At 36.5% G+C, this 18,228-nt stretch overlaps 2 protein-coding genes and 2 long non-coding RNA genes across 4 annotated transcripts; 3 read left to right on the top strand and 1 right to left on the bottom strand.

Annotated features, from left to right (window-relative positions):
* Positions 1-1,194: 1,194 nt before the first annotated feature.
* LOC116159565 lies at positions 1,195-2,972 on the bottom strand. Its single transcript, XM_031472572.1, has 3 exons — positions 2,586-2,972; positions 2,508-2,537; positions 1,195-2,032 (listed from the first exon to the last, which is right to left on the bottom strand). Exons 1-3 carry the CDS (start codon positions 2,626-2,628, stop codon positions 1,437-1,439), a joined length of 669 nt encoding a protein of 222 aa, XP_031328432.1. The 5' UTR covers positions 2,629-2,972; the 3' UTR covers positions 1,195-1,436.
* Positions 2,973-5,991: 3,019 nt separating this feature from the next.
* On the top strand, positions 5,992-6,658 carry LOC116170824. Its single transcript, XR_004145323.1, has 3 exons — positions 5,992-6,229; positions 6,280-6,498; positions 6,549-6,658. It is a non-coding gene; the product is annotated as an uncharacterized LOC116170824 (long non-coding RNA).
* A 3,301-nt stretch (positions 6,659-9,959) lies between these two features.
* On the top strand, positions 9,960-12,315 carry LOC116158948. The gene is made up of 3 exons (XR_004142864.1): positions 9,960-10,664; positions 10,730-10,845; positions 11,597-12,315. It is a non-coding gene; the product is annotated as an uncharacterized LOC116158948 (long non-coding RNA).
* A 322-nt stretch (positions 12,316-12,637) lies between these two features.
* LOC116158914 lies at positions 12,638-14,685 on the top strand. The gene is made up of 5 exons (XM_031471783.1): positions 12,638-13,275; positions 13,468-13,603; positions 13,660-14,035; positions 14,086-14,201; positions 14,456-14,685. Exons 1-5 carry the CDS (start codon positions 13,267-13,269, stop codon positions 14,608-14,610), a joined length of 792 nt encoding a protein of 263 aa, XP_031327643.1. The 5' UTR covers positions 12,638-13,266; the 3' UTR covers positions 14,611-14,685.
* The last annotated feature ends 3,543 nt before the right edge of the window (positions 14,686-18,228 follow it).

Raw genomic sequence — 18,228 nt, 5'->3', positions numbered from 1 at the left:
AGTTTTTCATAGGAAAAAGTTTTTCTTAAAAAATATGCATAAAATAGGTGTAATAGATCAGTTAAGTAGCAAGATAAAACTGATTCTCATATATTTAAAAACTAAAAAAAATTAACAAAATTTTCAGCAAAAAACCATCTCACCCCATATATGTGGGTGAGATGGCTCGTAGTAAAAAATCGTAATAACATATTTTAGATTCTCGATACATGTAATAATAAGAGGATTTTATGCAAGCGACTTTCTTCCACATTTCAAGCAATAATCTGGGAATGTAGAACAATCTTCATGTAACCATCTTTTACATAAAATACACATTATCCAATCTGTTGTACTTTTTGTTTCTTTGTAAATCTCTCCGCAACCTACACACTCAGCTGCATCATCATCACTGTTTGAGTCGGTTTGTAATTCCACTTCAACCTCGCTTTCTGAAGAAGGTTCACTGATGTCTCTGTTCTTCAGCTTCTGGACTTTCTTAACTGGCATTTTGACTTTCTTCTTTTCTAGTCTTTCATTTCGCCTTTCTGCTACAGTTTTTCTTTTTACTATACTTTCTGGAGACGTTAAGACCTCGGGTAGCTGCCTACTACGTTTTCGGACCGAAGTAATTTTCGATGTGCTAGGTACTGGACAAATGTTGTTTAATATTTTTCCCGGTGTCTCTTTTTCTTTGTTAATATCTTCTGTCTGGAATGTCACATTGCTTTCTTTGGTCTGGAGAGTCTCATTATTGTCTGTTTTCTGGGGAGTCTTATTACTTTCTGTTGCTTGGGAAGTCATCATTTTCTGGTGTCTGGAGTGTTGGCACCCCAATAGGTTCTTCTGTGTTAAGGTACGCATATTCTGGAATTATAGCAGGATTAAGAGGGAAAATTCCTGTCGCGCGAAATGCTGATGTAGCATTACCCACTGTCGCAGACTTCGACCATGCTTCACCTAATAATTTTCCGAATTGTAATCTATTTATTACTCTGTTTGGGTTAGCTCGCATAAACAAATTGCATTCGGCATAGTAGTGCGACTTCAGGGATTTAAAAAATGCTCGATCCAACGGTTGCAAGAAGTGCGTAGTGTGGCTCGGTAGACATAAAAGTATGATGTTATTACTTTCAGCAAATTTCAATACTTCAACAGAGCTACAGTGTGATGTATGGCCATCCAAAATTAGGATCACAGTCCCTTGTGGTTTACGTTGCATGAAGTGATTCTGCAACCAGTCTAAAAAAATTGTAACATTGACGTAAGCTGATTTTTGTGACATATACACTACTGAGCCGGGAGGCATGCCATCTTCATACTCTCTTTTCTTATTTTTACCCTTAAAAATGCATGCTGGGGGAATAAATGTGCCTTCAGCATTGCAACATGATATTAGTGTTATTGTCTCCCCCTTCTCGCCAGATGTTACGGCCGCTACATTTTTCGAGCCTTTTTCAGCAATAACAACCCGGTCTATTGTTTAGCTGTAATCCTGTCTCGTCCTTGTTGAAAATACTTCCTGGTTTATCTAGTAGGTTGTTTTCTCGTAAAGTGTTTTCCAACAATTCAAAATAATCACCAACATCTTTTCTATTCATTCCTCGTGCCCTTGCTAATGAAACTCCCTCTGATTTACGAACGGATAAATCGTGATTGCGTTGTAAAAAAGATCTCAGCCAGTCAGAACCGGCTTTTCCAGTTTGCTGGTTGAATTTGTGTCGTAAGCCAAGTTGTTCTGCAAGTCGAAAAGCCATTTCGCGTACAGTTGTTCTTGTCGGTGCAAAACCATTTTTCTGTAACTTTTTGATGTGGACAACCATTTTTCGCTCGTTTTCTTCACGAAAAAACGCGGACGGTCCCAAGCCTCGCTTCACAACATTCCCTGATTTTCGTCTTCTTCTTAATGTAGTGCAAGGTATTCTAAACTGTCTGTCAGCTTCGTTAACCCCGATGGTCCCGTTTCTTAAAGATTCTATGGCCAAAACTAATTGTTCTTCGGAGCATTCTGCTCTTGTACAACTCCCCTTTCGTTTGTAACGAGTTGGCATTTCTAGATAAAGAGAAACAATCATGAATTCAATACTACATAACTTAATTGTGCCTGACTATGTTTATCTTATAAGCGAAACGCGTTGCAAACAAATAATTTTTAAAAATTATCAAGCTAAGTAATTTTATTTGCACTATTTTCAATCATCGCAGTTATGGTAAAGCATTATTAAATAAAACCTATTACAATCAGAAAGTATGAATAAAGATTTTAATAATTAAAAAATTGCGCCATCTCTCCCTTATAAAATTATGCCGACTCACCCGACACTGACGGGTGAGATGGCGCACCATTTTATGCAACAGCTATTGTAACGAAAAGCATAATTGAAGGTTAGAATGGTGTATTGCATGTTACTTTACTTATAACTGTGAATAAAATGATAAACTAGTACTACATCATCTGAAATCGATATATTTTCTCAACGCATAAAAAAATTTATTGCACAACAAATAAACATAAATGAATTACTTACTTGAAATTCGACAAAACACACAGCAGCCACCTTAAATAGCATACTAAAGGCGAACTCATTCCGTTTAGCGCACATTACCTGTCATCTGTTGTTTGCTAACGAAAATATAGAAGTGCGCCATCTCAACCGCCGCGCCGTCTCACCCAATCTTACTCTACGGAAGGTCACTATCAATTTGCTTCTCCATAAGGTTACTTGCTCCATGCTAAATAATTTAATATTAAAGGGAAATATGATACTTCTTGTATGAAGTCAGGATGGGCTAGTTGCAGTTGTAACAAATCAAAGCAAGAGCTTCCGATCTAATTTTTTTGAAGGTAGAATCAGACTTCAAGCCACTCAAATTTTTTGTGTTTTTTACCGCCGATATTTTGGTACTCTTTAATATACTTTTCTTGAACGACAATGGTTTTGTTTTAAGCATGGCCCATTTCAAATATCGTTCTTTCAATACCTTTAACGTATCCCGTGATATAGTTCTTTTATTATTATTATTATTATTATATTTATTACACCCATCGAGATACAAATGAAATATAAACGTACGAGTAAGTAGGTATATGTATGTTTGTCTACTCCACTAAGGTCCACTTTTTAGATCACAGCACATAATTAGTTTTCCTCCCAACATTCGCCCCATGTTAAACACTTGTCTTTATTTAGTGAGCAGAACACGTTATTGATGCCCCACCACGCGACGAATTTTTCGATAGAGTCTTTCGATCTGTACCATGCGAGTTCCGTGATTATTCTTTTCTTGATTCGGGTAGTAAATATGTCTTTAAAGTTTGGTGTGCGTTTGTCGTTTTCTATGTCTTTAATTGTAATATTATAAATGGTACTTCTTGCAAAAGATATTAGAAAATTTGCTAAGACTTCGGTTTCCTTTTTTCCTCTTATTCCGCTAATGACCATGCAAAGTGTGGTTGTCCTAGGATAGAGAAGAGCGTCACAAGTTCGTCGAACCAACTGCCAAATTCCTTGGACTTGTGGGGATTTTATTACCATATGCATCGCGTCGCATCTGGGTTTCAAGCAATAGTGGCATGCGTCAGTAGCCTTTAGCTTGGCATGATGTAAAAAAATCGGATCTGCTAGCCGGTTCATGGCAAACCTCCATGCGACGTCCGATGATTGTCCAGACGTGAGTTCTTGTGGCAATAATTTTTGGACCTGCTGTAGACGGACACATTCCTTTGATCTCTAACTTCAATAATAAACCTTTTGCATGTGTAGTGTATGCACTGCGCGTAAATTTTTATTACATGCGATTTCTTCAGGTACTTGACATACGTAGATTTCAGAGTACACGTCTTGTTCACAAATTTTCTTAGCCGGTTTCTGAAGTAATATTGATATAAGGCCTTTTTGTCCTCTTTAGGGTATAATTTCCACTGTGACCCTATGTACAGATTTTGAAAAATATCACTTTGACATATCATACATATGTTATACAGTATATTTTTTATATATATATATATATATATATATATATATATATATACAGGGTGATTCCTATAGTACTGCCACCGTTTGGGAGCGTGTAGGTGGTGCGTAGGGGAGTATTTTGATATAGGACACTTGGGGTCGGAAATCTAAAATAAGGGTGCCAGAGCCAAATTTACCTTCTGGAATTTCGCGCCTGTAGGTAGGCAACCTAACCGGCCGGCGGTGCACACGATGGGTGCCCTGCTCACTACGGGCGGCAGGTGAGGGAACACTTGGACCAAAACCTATCCGGACAGATGGATCGGCCGTGGAGGTGCGGTGGAGTGGCCTGCCCGCTCGCCCGACATCACCCCATTAGATTTTTACTTGTGGGGTGTGAATGGAAGCGCACGTCTACGAGACTCCCGTCGAATCCGAAGAGGACTTAATTGCGCGCGTCGTCATGGCCGGAGAGGCTGTTCGCCAGGACATAGGAGTCTTCACGCGAGTTCGAGGGGATGGTTGCTAGATGTAGAAGTGCATTGAGAACAACGGTGGCCACGTTGAACACTTGTAAACGTTATTGCTTTTGACTGTCGTTTTCCCTCCTTCCCTCCCATGTCGCTTCCTCGCGCTAACTCGCTCTGCATCGCTCCGCGCGAAACGTCGGTCGGTTGGGTTGCCTACATACAGGCGTGAAATTCCAGAAGATAAATTTGGTTCTGGCGCCCTTATTTTGGATTTCCGACCCCAAGTGTCCTATATGAAAAGACTTCCCCTAGGCACCCCCTATACGCTCCCAAACGGTGGCAGGTACTATAGGAATCACCCTGTATATATATGCAAATATTGCCATTCTGCCCTTAGAACGGAAGTGCAAGAAAATTTCAAAATTGTTTTGGAAAGGCCTATTTGTCCTCTTTTTAGGGTATAAATGCCACTGTGATCCTATGTACAGTTTTTGAAAAATATAACTGTGCTCTATCATGCGTATGTCATACAGCATATCGTCGGCTTAATCAGAAAAACCCGTAAGTCCATATTTTTGGGAAATTAAGATTTTCGTGCCATCTATTTTACATTAGGTTAACCTTTGATTAGGTAATACACCGTATCTCCAGAACATTTGTAGACTTAGTTATTCGTGAAATTACTTTTCCCGTAAGTCCAAGCTTGTACAATAGCAAAATGTAAACCCCGTATGTCCACAGGTTTCCCGCCAATTAGTATGCATTCACGTGCTTGTCATGCTGCACGACATTTCTCCTCCTCTAAGTGACGGTTTTGTTTAGTTTGTATATATTTGCGAGATAACAGAGTGCTATTTAATATTGTTGCAACAACATGAATTTGACTGGTACCTCAAAAAATAAAAATCAATGTACAAAAAGTGAAATAAAACCAATAAACCACAAAAATATATTAAAAATTCGAACACGTGTTAACAGCAAAGCTGTCATCATCAGCGGCTGGTTTTTGTTTTACTTTTTGCGAGTTCAATGGCCACAGTTGTTCCAGTGCTTCCAAAAATCTATGTAAATTTGACAAATACGGTTCAATTTGAGAATAGTTATTCAAGACTAATTGGGCTGTGGCTAATTTGAGTACGTATTGAATCAGAATAATTAAAATGTGTTATTCGGAGTTATGTAAACAAAGCTTTTGCAGAAAAGGGTGCAAATCTGAATAGGCCATGACATTGTATTTAACCATAACTCTTAATTCTGAACAACTTTACTCAATAACGTTTTGATTTATTCTTACAAATTTGAGTACTGTATTCTTGAGCAAATTTTATATTTGGTGCCCTGTATACTGTTCGACTTGAAGCCACGGTAATTGCATATCAAATGGTTATCACACATGCTCCAATTTTTGACGGTACTTAGGTTTAGACTAGTTGACTATAATTATTTGTTGCACATTTAATGGACCACACTGTATACCTATTTACGAGCAAAGTTCACTTTAATGAATTTATTTGCTCGTATTTTATGAAGTAGTGCGTGTATTACGAGCAGCTACTTCATCACAATGTCTAAACGTCCGGCTGTTCACACGCCTTGACGCACATTATTATTATTATTATTATTATTATTATAAGCTCAAATGATTAAATTTTGGGCTTCGGCACAAAACGCATGTTCGCGCTACTTTTGTATAGCTTAGCGTAGGTTAATATGGATTTGTAATTATGAATCCTTGAATTCCAGAAAATTTTGATTCATTGAAGACAGAGCGCCAAGCTGGTAGTACCACATCACCATGTGCGTCAGAGCACAGAAGGAATAAAGGTAACAGATTAATAGTAAAAGATTATTTTTTACAAAAAGTTCTCCAACAGGTATCCACAAAGAGTTTGTTCAAAGGAGGTCATGGACTACCCCAGAGAAGGAACTGGTTACACCATTATGTGATTTTCAGACTTTTACATTGCCCAGTTTGCATGAATGTAGCAAACTTGTACATGCACATCCTGAATTAAAAAACAGAACTCCTGAACAAATTAAAAGCTGGGTGTCTAACCAGTATAAAGTCAAAACACCAAGAAATAAAAAGAAAGGTTCGGGCTTAATTCTGCAATTGAGGCATTTATTCTTTATGTGATTTTAGTGGAAACTTGGAGTTCAACAGAGAAAAGAGATTTGAAGCAGGCATTTGCATCATATATTGACAACTACACTATACCTGGACTTCCATATATACAAAAAGTAAAACTACAATACCCATCCTTTGCAAATCGTTCAGATGTTATTATTAAAGCAAAATTGTATAACGATTTAAAGAAACTAAAAAATTCGCAATAGTCTCATAACATCTATATTAATATATATACATCCCGGTATTTCTCGAACGTCCTTTCAAAGTTGTCATTCAACGTCCACCATAAATAATGGATATATATATATATATATATATATATTAATAGCAGTGCATTCATCTGGGTTGATGGATATTCGCAATCGGGTGTACCATGTTTGCCATATATATATATATAATATATATATATATAATATATATATATATATATATATATATATATAATTCTGTAGCCATTTCTCTATGGTAAAATGGCGAAATTTTTTTTATGACACTAGGGGCAATAACAATGGCTTCTGCCATCTCTTTTCGAGCAAGTTTTGTTAGCGAGGGATGAAATTTCAGCAGTCACCAATTCTTTAAAGTTTTTTACATTTTGTATCCATGTATATTGATCATCTTTAGAATTACATTTAAATCCTTTGTTTTAGGATCAAATGCGTCAATTCGTCACAAGTTAAAGCGAAGTGCCAAGATGCATGGCCAAACTTGGCGCCTTAAAAGTGAGTCTTACAAATAACATTCATAAAATAAGTAAGCACGTATTGCGATGGTGCCAAATATTGGAGGCGATAACGTACGAGTTGCGTAGAGAACAATGCTTTAATATAGGCGGAGGTAAAAACACTCTTCAAGTATCATATATTTATATACGCGATACTGGTTCAGAAGGTGGAAACTCAAAGTAAACGAGACTAAGTCCCGTACACGTCACCTTCACCATGAAACAAGACACATGCCCACCAGTAACAATGAATGGTGCCCCGATACCACAAGAAAACGACACTAAATACTTGGGAATTCATTTAGACAGGAGACTAACTTGGCACAAGCATATATTTACAAAGCGAAAACAATTAGGGTTAAAGTTTCGGCAAATGTATTGGTTACTGGGTAGACATTTACAACTTGAACTGAAAAGTAAACTCCTACTCTATAAGACGATACTTAAACCAATTTGGACTTATGGTATCCCACTGTGGGGTGCAGCTAGCAACTCTTAATATAGAAATTCTGCAACGTTTCCAGAGCAAAGTGCTGCGAACTATAGTGAATGCATCGTGGTACGTGCCAAATGTAGTTATTCACAAAGATTTAAATACTCAAACAGTGCGGGAAGTGATCACAAAACTAAGTGTTAAATATAGTGATAGAATAAAAGCCCATCCCAATGAACTGACGACCAATTTATATGGCGAAGGAAACAGAATATTGAAAAGATTTAAAACATCAGACTTAGCAAATAGGTTTGCATAAATATTTTCAAATTATGTTCACAGTGTACATACCATTAAGGTAGTTTAATGATTACAGAGAGTGTTCAGTGGAGTATCTCTCCTCATGACAGTATACTAATCAATGTAAGCGCCTACAGATATAAATCGTACCTTTTTCGCGCATAACGATTTGTTTTGCAGTTTGTGTGGTGCGCCATGGCCTCGATTGCCATTCAGTTTGATCGGAAACCACAAATTTGTTCTTTTTTAAATCTAGATCGTCATCAGCCACATCGATTGGGTCATCTTCTCAGTTTTCTTCCTCTATTTCCAATTCTTCTTCGCAATCAGAAGCGGTGTTGTGATCGGGAATCCACTCAGTATCATCATACAGTGGCTCCTGAGCATTTCAAATTGTGAGGTAGTTAGTCTGTTAAAAAATCTATCGTAAGTATACATTCGTGAGTCAAAAATATCGAATGAACAAAAAAGAAACAGTCCACATAAACAAATGCCGGTGCTAATGTAGTATGCGGTCTACCTATAGATATGCGGTCTACGTACCCTTTTCATACAATATATAAGAAAAACCAATAAATTCATAGTTTATTTTACTAATGAACATATATTCCAAAAAATAACACAATTCGAAAAACTTATCAATAATACATAAAACGCCAGTATTTACATATGAACAGTGCGCATATCCTTGAGGTAACATACAAACATATCTTCTTCAGTTGATCTCATGTACTTCCACGACAAATAATCCAAATGGGATTGTAAATGCTGTTTTGAAACTGCTCTCATTCTTTTCATCAACTTCATTTTGGCCTCTAACCACGATCTCTCGATACCTTGTGTGTGGGCACCACTGGCAGGATCCACATAGTTGTGTTGGTGGTTGACAGTTGAATGAGTGTAGCCCAAATTACCCACATTAGAGTATGCTGGTCACTCATCGGAATGAATTGTAGATCCTATTTGAACCTCACGTTGTATTATTGGAATCAACGTATTTCGGTCCCTGCGTTCCACAACGAAATACCTCACTTCATTCCGATTCAGCAGGCCAAACACCCAAGGGCCGTCAATTCGCTGGCCATGGTTACGTTGGTTATCAACTGCAACATCACTGTCATCTGACAAAGCCGGGTGGTCACCATCCAACAAGCGACCCCTGTTATATTTTCGACGGCCTGCAAACCTCGCTTCATCAATTTGCACAGGATCTTCATTTGTTCCAATTAGTTGCCCGCGTCTATTTACATTAACAATGGAAGAACAAACTTCTCGGCACATATTGAACCAATCACAAACTGTATGTGACGATTTACCCGTTAATTGTATAGTTGTTTCGTTTGGTATCTCATGGACAAACATGAAAATTAATTCCAGGATTTCGCCAAGCTTTAACCGGCTATTGGTCTTGCCATTTAAATCCACATAGTGGAAGAAGTCATTTCTTTTGCGAATAGACCTGGTTACTTGGCAATTCTTTCGTGGGAGACTCTCCTTGTCTATCACGACGCCTTTTTACTGCCATTTCTGATCCACATCTATCGCAAGGAAATGCTTGATTCACGCCAACCAACAATTCGTTTCGCAATAAATAATTCGTTGCAGCCTCTTCAGAAGGAATTACGGTGTTGTAAAAATCTTTCATCAGCATCTTCGAAGTTACTCTTTCGCCAAAATGATTTAAACTGAGCAGAAGAGGGCATTTTCGCTCAATTTATGATATTATTGTATCATTAAGGGCTCGTCACAGAAAAGAAAGTGGGTACCTACTTAATTATCATAGTCGACATCAAATTGTTTTGCTATTAGGTCTAATCATTAAAATGCATTATTTGTATTATATATGAATTTATTGCAAGAAAATGGATACTTAATTATAATGGTGAAAATCTAATCGATTACCTATTAGGTGTAGTCAGAACGTCTATAGGAATTTTTTGCATTTTTATATTACACGGAATGGGAAGACAGACCGCATGCTGCATTACTAAATCGAACAACCGGTATAGGTAGACCGCATACTACATTAGCACCCAAATGCCTAAAAAATAGTAACATATAAAAACTTAGAAGAAACCTTTCTATATTATATCCATTACTCATACACCAGATATAAGTAAAGGTACAGTTCTTTCCGGAAAAATATGTCGAGTGTCAGAGAGAAAATACCTTCGACTGTTTACATCTGACACAAATTGCTAGAAATTTATGTCATAGATAAGTATACGACAGTCCTCGAAAAGCTATATATACAGAAATGTTTAAAATAAATGTACGACCTGTCTACATTTAAATACAAATTATTGCGAACACTTCTGTCGTGGGTCATCATTTCAGACAGTTTATTTTTGAATAATGAAAGCATCTAAACGAAAAGTCGCGGCCTCTATTATTATTCTATTAAATTCTATGAAAAAGAAGAAAACACGTTCTGTGTGGGTTCGAGAGTGGATTTGGAGACGTAATAATCTCGGTGCCCACACTCAATTAATGTCTGAACTCTGTATTGAAGATCCAGCACAGTTTTCAAATTTTTTAAGGATGAAACCTACTGATTTTGAAAAGCTTGTGTGTAAAATTGGACCCCTTATTTCAAAACAGGGTACAAAATTCAGGAAAGCTATTAGTGCAACAGACAGACTTGCTTTAACTTTGCGATTTTTAGCTTCTGGTAAGTATTCTTTTTATTGAAAGTTTATTAATAATAAGTATATTGTTTATTATATTTTGTTACAGGTGATTCATACACCAGCCTACAATACCTATTCAGAATACCAAAATGTACAATAAGCCTCATTGTTCCTGAAGTGTGCAGAGCAATAATGTGAGCATTAAAAGAAGATTACATTAAGGTAATTGTTTAAGTAGATTATGAGTTATTACTTTCAGTTTGAGTCTGTATGTAAGATGCTAAGGTGTCTGATGATTGTAATAAAGTTGTATAGTGTGCAGAATGTTCTGGAGACCCCACATATCCACGAACCGAAGCAACTGAATATGAATTGCTGTAGTTTTGAGAAGCAACTGAATTTGGATTGCTGTAGGTTTGAGAAGCAACTGAATTTGGATTGCTGTAGCTTTGAGAAGCAACTGAATTTGGATTGCTGTAGCTTTGAGAAGCAACTGAATTTGGATTGCTGTAGCTTTGAGAAGCAACCGAATTTGGATTGCTATAGCTGTGATGAGATGTGGGGCTTGATAGTAGCTCATCTTCTTCATTTATGCGCAGTATAACTTCCTGAAATTGTGTTTTCATTTTTTTACGTAAATATTCAGAAGAGAGACTTCTCATTTCGGATGCAACATATTTGCCAAAAACATCATAGACATCGTCTTCTTCGTACAATGCGTGTATAGCTTTTTGCATGATTAATTTATTTTTATCACAAACTTCAATTTTTCTCTTCTTCCTGGGATTAGGCTCATTATTTTGCGACTTAGGTGTGGCGTCAGATCGATTTTCTTCGGCAGACTGTTCCAATGTTATTATACCTTGGTTGTCAGATGGCGTGTTGTTTTCGGTTGCGTCCTAAAATATAATTAAAGTAATTAATTAAGTGAGGTATAACTTGTAACAAATCTTTTTTTTAATTTTTGTTGCAGGCACCGACTACATCAGATGATTGGCAAAGTGTTGCCAACAACTTTGAACAGAAATGGCACTTCCCTAAATGTTTGGGGGCTATTGACGGAAAACATGTTGTTATCCAAGCTCCGGAGAATAGCGGAAGTTATTATTTTTATAAAGGGCAGCATAGTATTGTTTTAATGGCAATTGTTGATGCCGCGTACAAATTCCTTGTCATCTCAGTTGGAGCCAATGGGAGAGTATCAGATGGTGGTGTTTTTAGAGCCAGTGGAGTTGCAGATTTCATTGAAACTGCGTCAGCAGGATTAGAAAAGACCCCTCCTACCAGGAAGAACATTATGTGTACCACATGTTTTTGTAGCGGACGATGCATTCCCATTACAACCTCATATTATGAAGCCGTATTCATTTAATAGTAAAGGTTCCATGAGAATTTTTAACTACAGACTGTCTCGAGCAAGAAGAATAGTAGAAAACGCCTTTGGTATTATGTCAAGTGTATTTAGAGTGTTAAGGAAACCGCTTCTTCTTGCCCCAGAACGTGTAGTCTGTAGTTTTAGCTGCTTGCAGTTTACATAATTGGCTATTGTCTGATAAATATTCTGCAAATACCTACGCTCCTGAAGGTACCTTTGATAGAGAAAATTTGGAAACGGGAGAAATGATACAGGGAAAATGGCGACATGAAAATTCGGAGGCCGCAAGTCTACAACCACTGGTGCAGCAAGGCAGTAATAACTACTCAAGGAACGCTAAAGTACGGGAAGAGTATAGGGAATATTTTGTAAGCAGCCAAGGGGAAGTTAATTGGCAATACAGACTAATGTAAAATGTAAAACGATTTTAAACTAAAATAAATAAATTTAACCGATAGACATTTTCACTTACTTTTTCAAAATTTCCTGTTGCTGTTTTGCATTCCGAGCTTCCTTGTAGAAATAACAACAAATTATAGTAGGGCCATTTAGACACATACAGTTCGTCAGTGCCCTGGCCGGATTGTTTCTTTTTGCTTTTTTTAAATTCTTCTGCCATTTCCTGATAGGCATCTTGTTTCTTCACCCTGTTTTTATAAATGTTGCTTGTAACATCCCATAATACCGGTTTGCCCTGGTACATAATAATTAATTCCTCGATTTCGGCTTTTAACCACTCTTTTTTAACATCAGCCATATTTGCACGACACTAAATTTAATCGCCAGAAATGTGTGTGTCGAACGAGTTTGACCTTCCAACTAAACAGCGTTTGCACCTACTGATAATAAGTGTCGACACAAATAGCTGACAGTTGAAATAAATATCTCTGACATAAATTCTTTTCCATTTACATTAGTCACAATTTCTGTCAGACACAAATATCATGCAATATGTATCAGGTCTAAACGTACCTTAACGCATTGAATTCAAGGCGGGTCCCCATGTGCGCAATCTTCGCGTAAGCGTATGGCGTTCAGCGATATGATTGGCTTTCGTGAACATATCATTACGCGTCGCCATATTTGTTATGCTGTCAAAATTTGCGCTTCGGATACGCCACAAAGTTGACTTGCTTTCTACTTTTTTGCGTAACGTAACCGCGTAACTACGGTGTTTTAGGTTATATTTTTGGAGTTTTTTTTCATATTTTTTTGTAGTTAAACGTAAATAGCATTTTTGTTTATTTATGTTCAAGTGATGAACGATTATGGATCAGGTAAGCGTTTATTAATAATTATTTATCATAACAACGATTATTATAGCACATGCTAGTCGTGTATCAGGCGAGGCGTGTACTATAATAATAGTTTATAATCTAAATTACGTACAAAACTTTATCTACTTGCTTTTTTTTTTGCAACAATGTTGAGGTGCATCCATTTCTTAATACTACTTTTTGTTTTACTAGATGTACAAGTGTGGATATTGCGGGTTTTTTCTCAATTCATTCTGTGAGAACTTGCTCGAACATGACTGTCTCCTAAATATATTCGTGGAAGGTGAACATGATTTAGTAGAAGACAACAAAAAGGTTTTGACTATTGGTAAATTAATAATAGATATGTAACCAAATTTCTTTATACAGTATTTTTTATTCCAGTGGAAAAAGGAACAAGTACAGTGGTAGGGTCCAGTTCCGTCACGAAAGATGCCCCAACAGAGTCATTTGAGGAGCTTCTTATAACATATGTGCAGGATCGTCCAGCTCTGTACAATATCACTCTTCCTTTGTCAGAACGGACAGTAGGAAAAAAGAATGCCCTTTGGATGGAGGTATTCAATCTTTTTGGAGGAAAGTATACAATAGAAGACCTCCAGAAAAAATGGAAGTACTTGAGGGACTGCTATATTAGAGCAAGGAAAAAAGTAACACAATACATTCCAAGTGGTTCTGGTGCTTTGCAAAAAGTTGATCCGGGATTTAGGCACTATGCGCTAATGACCTTCCTTAATGATGACACTACTAGCACTCAAAGGTACGAAAATGTGCTGAAGTAGAATACAATACTTATGATTGCTTTTATAGGACTGTCTGTTCAGTCCCAGACATTGCCATCGCAGGTCCAAATGGAATCACTCCAACCCCAAGCCCGATGACATCTCCTGACATTTCTAGGGAAAGCATTCGTCCGATACCAAAGAGTAAGATTTGTGTTTATTTTCATTTCACTCATATAAATATAAATTTTATAGTTAGAAGTAGCCCTGTGAATTCAATAAAAAATAATAAATTCATTTTTTTATTCAAATCAAGTCATCGAAATACTAGAAATATAAAATTCATAAAATTAAATGTAATCCATATGATTTCACATCTATAAAGATCAAAAACAGTAAGGTTCTTGTAGTTAGAATCTTGAATAAACAAATAATTTCGAGTACTTTTTTATTTTTAGGAAGAAAAACTGACCATTCGAAAGATCTAGAAAAAGAAATTTTGGAAGCGGTATCCGCCCCAATTAAACTAGATGGTGTGTATGGATTTCTACTGCGTCTCGGTGAAAGTCTGCGAAAGTTGCCCTACAGAGAGCGAAGCAAATTAGAAATTTAAATTATACAACTTGTGTATGAGACTGAAGTGAATTTGGGCGATAACCAATAATAAAATATAGTTGTATTTTTATAATTAGTATTCATTATTCAATGCCTTCTGCCATTGCCATTCAACTGCTCCTGCATTACAAAAGTAATCAGCAAACAATTCTCTATATTGTGCTGCACGTCTGCTAAAGGTATTTGTTCCAGTTCTTTTAATATTTGATAACCCATCAGTAGTGACTGATTCATTTGTTTCCTCACATCTTGAATAATTTTGTGACTCAGCGATTTGCATTAGTAGAAAGTTATGCAAACAGACACAAGCTTGTACAATTTTTCTAACTGTATCTTCACTAGCTATTATCGGTTTACGAAAAACTCGCCACTTAGAAACTAGAATACCAAAAGCATTCTCAACAATTCTTCTAGCCCTACTTAGTCTATAATTAAAAACTTTTTTACGCAAATCTAGGTCTCCTCTTCTTGGATATGGGCGCATTAAATAGTTGGTAAGAGGAAATGCCTCATCACCAACTATTACTATTAAATTATCTTCTGGTGGTGGTAAATGGAAGTTATTTTGTTCAAATCCCATGCCTAGTCGACTATCACGAAATATTCCGCTGTCACTCATCCTACCAGGAGCTCCAATATCTACCATTATAAACTTGTAGTCTGCATCAGCAATGGCAAGCAAATTAATAGAATGTGTGCCCTTGTAGTTGTAATAGGCTGAGCCAGATTTGGGAAGTGCCTGCAACAATTAATTGCAATTTCTATATCCAAATTTATACAAGTAATTGCTTAGATATTGTTATTGTGCTAAATTTATTATACCTGTATGTTAACATGCTTGCCATCTATAGCTCCAATGCAATGTTTGAAATTCCATTTCTCTTCAAAAGTTTGAGCTATTGTTTTCCAATAGGCGTCTGTAGGATCATAAAATACTTTGTTCTTCAAACCTTCCCAAATTGCATTACAAGTTTCAAATATAATTCTAGAAACACTTTGTTTACCGACTCGGAAATTGTAGGACAATGAAGTCATACTATCCCCGGATGCTAAATATCTTAATGTTATCTCTAGTCGTACTTTTGCAGGTATGGGTTCTCTTATTAACAATTTTTTTTGTACATAGGGCCCTACTATTGACAGCAACAGGTCAAATGTTTCTGGAGCCATTCGTAAAAAATTGAAAAATTTGTTTCTATCTGTCCTTCGCATTTCCATAATCAAATTACTACTGGTACCTTGTAATAGTCGCTGTTCTTCCTTAAATACATCTCTTACCCACATTCTCTTATTGGTTTTATGATATTTCTGAACTAATTTATACAATTTGTAAAGCTTTATAACTTGTTGTTGTAAGGAATACTTTTGCACTGGATAACAACGGTTCATTTTAATAACTAGTGCCCCAATTGAACACAAAAGTATTCTACAGTTGATACTTTCCATTTTTTTATCATAAAAATTCAAATATGTTAGGTTAAAGTCCTTTTGTTTATGTTTATGTAATTACGCCGATACGTTTACGCCTAAATTTTACGCACACGGGGACCCGCCTTCACTTCTAAACTCTACGAAACTTTTGTAAGATTTTGGAAGTTGCAACAGCTTGTTGCAGGTATGTGCAATTGGTACACCCGCAAAACCGTCACTCAATAAAATCAACATTTATTTTCTGGTTGGCAAGATTGGAGCCAGTGCAGAACCGCAGCAGAGCACAACGCGTTTTCTCATCGCTTTCTTTTATGTATTTTAAAAGAAAATGATTTTCTAAGTCCGAGGAATTTCTTCTCAAAACAAGAGAACATTTTTTACGGACGGAGATAAACTTTTATATAATTCATCCAAATACCATGTAATTCATCTAAATTTACAGATCTTGCTATCGAAAGTAATTCCTGTGTAAAACATTGCACAATAAAGTCAGAACGCTGTAGAATTTTCTGTTCCGCAATTTGTTCAATTAAACTTCGTATATTTTCTTTACCTGGTACCCATTTCGCCTTAAATAACGTGCATACACTGTATAAGTCGTCAAGATCCACGCTTTGAAAATCATTTAACACATTTTTGTCACTTTCACTAACATAAGAAGTTAAGAAGAAACTAATTTGACTTTATTTACAATTTACTTAAAACATTGCTTAAAAAACCGGTGCTATCCTAATAGGAAAATATTTTTCTTTTCTATAACCCCCAACTAAAATTTTAGCGACTGCTTCCCATTCTTTTATTCCAAAATCATGGCGTATAATAGGTACTTTATAGTCAGTACCTTCAGTGCAGTTCTCGTAAAATGTAGTCAAGAATTCGGATAAAACATCTCGAAAAACATCACCAACATCTTCAGCAAGTTCCGGTTTTCCGTTTGGTAGAATTATCTCTATTTGAACACTATTAATCTAATTTTTTGTAGCTTCTAGTTCCTGAAATATTTGTCCCCTATGTAAAACCAATTTTTCACTTGACAATATATTTTCAACTATGGCGGTCGAGGTCTGAGTTACTTCAAATATGTTACCTGTGGCTGAGAATGTGTTGAGGAAATCCTCCGGCGAGTTATGCAAAGGTAAATGAAGATCCTAAAAATAAGTTACTTTTTAATTGTACACGAGTTTTTGATGGTGAGAAAATTGTTGTTATCCAAGATGTCCTCAATGATGCCCAAGTGGCCATTAGACCAAGAAAATTGGTTTTGCAATTTATGTGGTGAAGATTAGTCACTTGAGTCAGAATTGGAAAATGTTTTAACTAGAAGAAGCTACCATGAAAATTTCATCCTTCCACAAATAATAGACATTCTGTACATGCACAAATGCGCAGAAAATGACTTTTGGCATGTGCGTAAAAGCTAAGAAAAGCCGTTCTGCAAATAGGAACGAGTTACGTGGATCGATGGAAAGACAGCCAGACCGACAAATCATTTCTCATATAGTTGGACAACTACAATATGTGGGCTATCAACAAAAACCAGAAGTCGATAGATAGGCGATGAGTTGGATTATAATGTCCACGGACAGACAGGAGGGCGGATGGACAGAAATTTTGTTTATTGCCATACAATAGGTGGTCTAGAGGAAGAGAAAGACGGAAGACAGGCGGACGGACAGGCAAACAGACAGACAGAGACGACGGAAAATAAGGGGCTTTTCACATTTTTGCGGGTCGTAGATACTAAGAACAAAATACGTAACCTTAGTTTCGACTTGTAACTCGAAGCTGACCTTAATTTCCAGTTGTAACTCGAAGCTAGTCTTAATGTCGAGTTGTAACTTGGAGCTGGCCTTAATTTCGAGTAGTAACTCGAAGCTGGTCTTAATTTCGGCTTGTAACTCGAAGCTAGCCTTAATTTCGAGTTATACCTTGAAATTAGTAAAATATTTTATCTATGTCCGCTCTACGCTTTCGTAGTTACGCCATTGAAAAGAGGAAAAAAATATCTATCAAATGAGCCTAATAAGTGTACATTGCTATTTAAAAAAATTCAATTGTTTTTCGTTATTCATTTGTTTTCTGAAATAAAAGCAATAGAATACTGCCTTATTATGGGAAATAAAATGTTAAACAACTTTTATATAGGAAAATGTTGTAAACAGTCGATATTTACCATGGATATACA

This window comes from Photinus pyralis, unplaced genomic scaffold (assembly GCF_008802855.1).
Source record: "Photinus pyralis isolate 1611_PpyrPB1 unplaced genomic scaffold, Ppyr1.3 Ppyr1.4_LG1, whole genome shotgun sequence".
In the NCBI taxonomy this organism is placed as follows: Eukaryota; Metazoa; Arthropoda; class Insecta; order Coleoptera; family Lampyridae; genus Photinus; species Photinus pyralis.
This window is presented reverse-complemented; position numbering and strand designations above follow the sequence as displayed.